The 5,427-nt window shown below is 33.7% G+C and overlaps 2 protein-coding genes across 2 annotated transcripts in view; both read right to left on the reverse strand.

Annotated features, from left to right (window-relative positions):
- LOC107608791 lies at window positions 7-714 on the reverse strand. Its single transcript, XM_016310524.2, has 2 exons — window positions 496-714; window positions 7-364 (listed from the first exon to the last, which is right to left on the reverse strand). Exons 1-2 carry the CDS (start codon window positions 597-599, stop codon window positions 100-102), a joined length of 369 nt encoding a protein of 122 aa, XP_016166010.1. The 5' UTR covers window positions 600-714; the 3' UTR covers window positions 7-99.
- LOC107608790 (KRR1 small subunit processome component homolog) overlaps window positions 2,169-5,427 on the reverse strand; it is a gene marked incomplete in the record, with an annotated part of 6,801 nt that continues 3,542 nt past the window's right edge. Inside the window, 11 exon segments of the mRNA XM_016310523.2 lie at window positions 2,169-2,562; window positions 2,667-2,741; window positions 2,855-2,998; window positions 3,223-3,304; window positions 3,391-3,473; window positions 3,569-3,673; window positions 3,787-3,825; window positions 3,969-4,025; window positions 4,185-4,253; window positions 4,822-4,932; window positions 5,036-5,427. Coding sequence (XP_016166009.1) covers window positions 2,446-2,562; window positions 2,667-2,741; window positions 2,855-2,998; window positions 3,223-3,304; window positions 3,391-3,473; window positions 3,569-3,673; window positions 3,787-3,825; window positions 3,969-4,025; window positions 4,185-4,253; window positions 4,822-4,932; window positions 5,036-5,329 — 1,176 coding nt within the window.

Here is a 5,427-nt window from a genome sequence, read left to right on the forward strand (position 1 = left end):
TTTAAACATTAAGATAGTGGGAAGTTCCTATAAAATAACTAACCTATTTTTCAACTGGTTCCACTTGACTATACTCCTAGTTGGTTAAACTGGAAAAAATTATGAACGAGTTACAGAACTTGCACAATCTGTTCCTGTATCATCAATTCCATCATCATCTTTATCATCATTGGATTTTGATTTTAATCCTTGTGTTTTCTCCACTTGTTCCATATCATCATGATTATGCTTATCCACTGCCTTCTTTATTCTTCTTCCGGAACCACTTTTGTGTTTCCTCTTCATACTCACTCGAAAGGATATTGGGAGTGGGAAGCCCCTTAATGATGAATCTGAGAGAATCCTTCCACATGTATTACAAGAACTATAACACACACAACATTGGAAAACATAGTGAAATCATAAGTATAATAAAATTTTTCTGAATCATAATTAATTTAAAACTGTTGATGAATGAATTAGGAATATATATATATATGTACATACTATACTTACTTGGACCAAAAACCACTAGAGTAGGTTTCGCGTTTGACTTGGGAAAACTTCACACAATGGTCGCACCACTCTTTGTCCTTCTGTATCTCCTCCGTCTTTGTCATTGTCACTTGTCAAGTTGAAGAAAGGATTGAGAATTGGCTATAAATATAGCTTTCTGTTGAGTACTTGGGAACCAAGGAATGAGACTTTGATTAGGTTATGTGTGATATGTTCAACAGTTTCACACTATATATAACAATAACAAAGATTCTGTTTGATTCTAAAATAACCTAGATAGATGTTATCTTGTTTATATTGTAAACGAGATATATGCATTAATAAATAATTAAATATAATTTTTAAAAATAATAAAAAATATTAATGCTTTTAATTTGATCAAACTCTTACAAATGGAATGTTTCAAATACTAGAAAATATAAACCGTCCATTTTAAATAATAGAAAAATAGACTGTCTATTTATCATGTTAACACGTTTACTTTGAAAGTCACATAAGTATACCGTTAAATTGCCCACTATTAAAACGGTTATCTTGACTCTTAGAATCATCCAATCAATCAATCGCTTGTTACATAAAAATTTCGTTTGTTGCATGGGAGTTGATAAAAATTTGAAATATAAGTTAGATAGAACTCAATGGAGATGGATTAATTGGTTTGATGATTCCATTAAGAGTCAATCCAAGATAACCGTGTTAATAGTGGGCAATTTAACGGTGCACTCATGAACGTGTTAACGTGCTTATTTTAAATGGACCGTCTATGTTTATTTTAAATGGACCGTCTATCTTCCCTCTTATTTAAAATGGAAGGTTTATCTTCTCTATTATTTGAAACATTCCATCTTTAAGAGTTTGGTCAAATTAAAAATATTAATATTTTTTATTATTTTCAAAAATTATAACACTGTAAACAAAATATACACGTGTCGCGTCCACCTGTCTTATCTCGTTTATAGTGTAAACGAAATAAGAGAAGGATATTTATTTCGGTAAATATTTTTTAAATTATTTATTTTGGTAATTATTATATTTAATTTATTTATTAAAATAAAAAATCCAATTTTAACCATCCATTTTCATTCATGTAATTTTTTAAATAAAAATTAATCTAATTCAAATTTTTAAAACTTTAATTGAATTATAATTTTGATTAGATAAACAATTTTGACAACTATAAAGATAAATATCTAAAAATCTCAATACTAATTTTATTTTTTACTCCAAAGAACTATGCTCAAAAGTGTATTTGCATCAAATAACATAAACTAATTGTACAAGCTATAAATTCGCAACTTTGCCTACGCTGAAGGTAAATTAAGTACTGCTAACTTTGTAGAAGAAAATTAAACTAATCTTTTGAAATCTTTTTTTTCTTTTTTTGCTTGCTTTGTTTCAAATAACCTTGTTGAGATGTGGCTGGTGATAAAAATACTAAAACAGAAAAGAATAGATTGTCAATTGATATTGTCAAATATAATATTATCACACTATATATTTTAAAAAAATATTATTTGCACACCAAATTCAGCAATTAAAATCAATCACCTTTATATAATTTAACTTATTTTTAATGTGTTTTATACTCCAATGTATCCTCTACATTGATAACTGATTTTTGTAGCTAATTTTAGTGTATATTTTTAAGGAAACTAAATTTGAGAGATATTATATGTTAAAAAATCACGCTTAATAACACCAATTAAAAGGAAAAATTGAAGATCCATTTTGGCCAATACATTTAGAAAAGGGACCATTGTGGTACATGTTACAATCTAATTAGGCAAGAACGAGTGAGACACAATGCAACCCACTCATACTTTCTCGACAAATTGCAGCAGCAATGTCCATAGACTTACACACTAGTGTCAAAACTTTTCTAAAAGACGAATTTTTGGGATCGATTTCAATCCACAAGCCCATCTTCCATCTCCAAAGGATCGATGTTAACTAAGATTTTTGCTTCTTTGATTTCTTTCCTGATGGTTGTTCTGATGATCCTATGATGTATGTCTCAGCATTTATGTTTTCTTCGGATTTGCGCTTCCCTAGCTTCTTTGCTTTTTGCTGTTGATAAACCAAATTTGGATTCAAGTTAGATGATAACACAATCAAGAGACACTCCGAGTTCGACATTCATTTTGGCAAAATGGAAATTCTGCTGAAGTTACCTTTAAGGACTTTGCCATGTCAGCTACATTATTATTATTAGCATCTTCAGATTTATCCACCAGCTTTGCAGGTTCCTGAAGAGTGCAAATAAAATTTTTACAATGCAATAAAGAACATTAAAAACAATACGCTTAGCAAAAATTGTATCAAAAAGTAGAGGATATTGCAAAAGAAATATGAGGAAAACCTTGGGTGGAATGAAGGCCTCTTCTCTTTTCCTCTTGTTTTCAGCAGTTTTTTCCGCTTGCTTCTCCTGCTTCTCTTGCCATTTCTTTGCTGATTTCTTCTTAGCACTTAAGAAGTATTCTCCAGTTTCTAATTCAATATCAACCTGAAACACCATCAATTCATAAATTAACAACAAACCACAGGATGTCAAGACAAGAACAGAACAAACACAATTTAAAACTCTTATGAACATAACTCCTGAGAAAAGGGGAACAAAGGGAGGAGGTTGGAAGTGATGCTAGAAGCGGTCAACAGGTCAGAAGAGATTATACTAAGCAATGATAGAATGAAATCCAACATGACAGGAGATGGTAGTCATTGTCTCACCTTACTGGGCTGTTGAGGAGGCGGGAAAGGAGTATATGGCTTCTTTTCTTTAGATTTAACCTTCTTTTGCTGAACATTTTTCCTAAAAAAGGTGTGGTGTCATAAAGCTGCAGCAGTGTGTGGGTACTATGAATGTTAATACAAAATATCAAATGAATGCAGGCATACTTCTTGAACTTTGGAAGAAACCTATCCCAGTTTTCTTGTGCAAGGGCCGGATCCTTTTCAAGTTCTTTCTTCAGCATAAGAACCTGACAATGTGAAAAAGTGGGGAAATTTGAGAAATTTTTGACACCTGAAGTTTCATACAATAAAATTAGTCTACAGAAAATACAAGTACACTAACCTTAATGTTGTATACAGGATGCATTTTATTCAGCATGCATTCTTCAACAATCCTCCTTACTTGCTTCAAGCCTTTAAATGAACCCATTGCAGCAACTGTATTTCCCTGTGGAATTGTGAACATAAAGTCAAAAGAAGTCAGTTCATTCTGTACTCCACCCAAATCTTGGATCAAGTTGAAGTCCATCTTAACAATCTAGAGCAACAATTAAAACTTACCTGGACAAGAATGTAGCAACCAGTGAGTATTTCAAGTGCCTACACAATAATATAGTGGGAGAAAAGTGAGTTACAAAGGCGAAATCAACAACCAGCAGTATGAATATGAAGACCTTGGGAGAGCTAACAAAGAATTCATCCCAGAGTCGAGAAAAATCAAAATCCTTAAAAAAACAACATACCTTCAATGTGGAAGAATTGGGACCCACAAGATGTTGTCTTCTTTTTACAAAACGCTCCTGCAAAAGTCAATTGAAAGGCATCAGCTTGACTAGACAATATATATACCACCTGAACAAGCAGAAATAATATCTAGCAAACCCTCTTAAAATCTAGGGTAAAATTGAGAGAATCTGCAAAGGAGACTAGAAATTCAGGCAATGCAACGTAGAAATTACCTTATTGCGAACCAAGCCACTAATTTTAATGATGTCACATTGCACTTCATCGTCAAGTATTTTGATTGCCTGAAATCAACCGAGCCCAACATAAGAACCAAATTGCAGCACCAGGTACAAATATATGAAATAAAAAATATCACACAGAACACAGAATTTATGGGTTTGTTTAGGCGCAACGGCAACAATGCTAATATGCTATGTCATAGGTTTTATCAGAGTTTATCAATTTTCAAAAGAAGCCACTCCTTTTAGGTCTATAGACTCAACCTTATGAGAACAGCCTTAACACTAGACCTTCGGGGGTCATATTTTTCACTTCAAAAAACCTTTTTCAATAGTCTGAAACTTTTTATCCTAGTAAAATAAATACTTGTTTTCCTATATCATATTTGGATTCCATCAGAAAGCATTACATTAAAAATTGTTTGAACCTAAAATAAACTAATTCAATCACACACTTATTGCACATACTTGAGTACTTGACAATACAAGCTAGGCTTAAATTCACTCTCAGAAACAGAAAACACCAAAGCTGAAGCACAACAAACAAAGCACATACAAAAAACATAACAATAAGAAAACCGCTACAATTATAAACTATTCATAGCTTTAAGATAAACACAATATCGAATACCTGAGGAGCAGGAACACTTCGTGAAAGAAGCTTAATAAGATCCCTAGCTTTGACAATAATGTAAGGATCCCTCGTCTTCCTGGTCGTGGAAACTGTCATTGAACCCTCAACCTATAAAAATTCCAAATTGCAAACAAAAATTTAACACCATAATTAAGCACATGAATACTTAAACCCTAGCGGAAAGACTTAAGAGAATTAATTACGGTTTTACCAAGTTGAGCTCGCAAGAGATGCCGAATTCCTTGAGCGCGGACTTCACCAAAGGCCAAGCTTCCTGAAGGTACTTCTCGCGGTACTGAGGGAAAAGAGTGGAGAACGAGCTAACCTCAAGCATGCCGCCTTCGTTCCAAGAAGGATCGAACTTCTCGACCTTCCAATGATCGATGTTAGGGTCCTCGTCCCATGGCTTTGGCTTGTCGTGCTTCCCCTTCCGCTTCTCGTTGGTTGGAAGTGGTGGTGCCAAAGCGTCATTGTTTTGGTCCATCGCGTCACCGTCGCGTACCATGGTGGGTGTTAGGGGTTTGCGGTGGAGCGGCGGTGGGAGGTTTTGAGGGTTTTGGAGGGTTCAGAGGCTGCTGGAATGAGCGGGGAGGAGTACTATTT

The sequence above is a fragment of the Arachis ipaensis genome, chromosome B07 (genome assembly GCF_000816755.2).
Source record: "Arachis ipaensis cultivar K30076 chromosome B07, Araip1.1, whole genome shotgun sequence".
Taxonomy (NCBI): domain Eukaryota; kingdom Viridiplantae; phylum Streptophyta; class Magnoliopsida; order Fabales; family Fabaceae; genus Arachis; species Arachis ipaensis.

Excerpts from the sequence above, each read along its gene's own strand:
- LOC107608791 (XM_016310524.2), bottom strand. The coding sequence starts at position 599 with ATGACAAAGACGGAGGAGATACAGAAGGACAAAGAGTGGTGCGACCAT. Across the intron at positions 365-495 it reads TCTAGTGGTTTTTGGTCCAA|TTCTTGTAATACATGTGGAA; the intron begins GTAAGTATAGTA and ends TGTGTGTTATAG.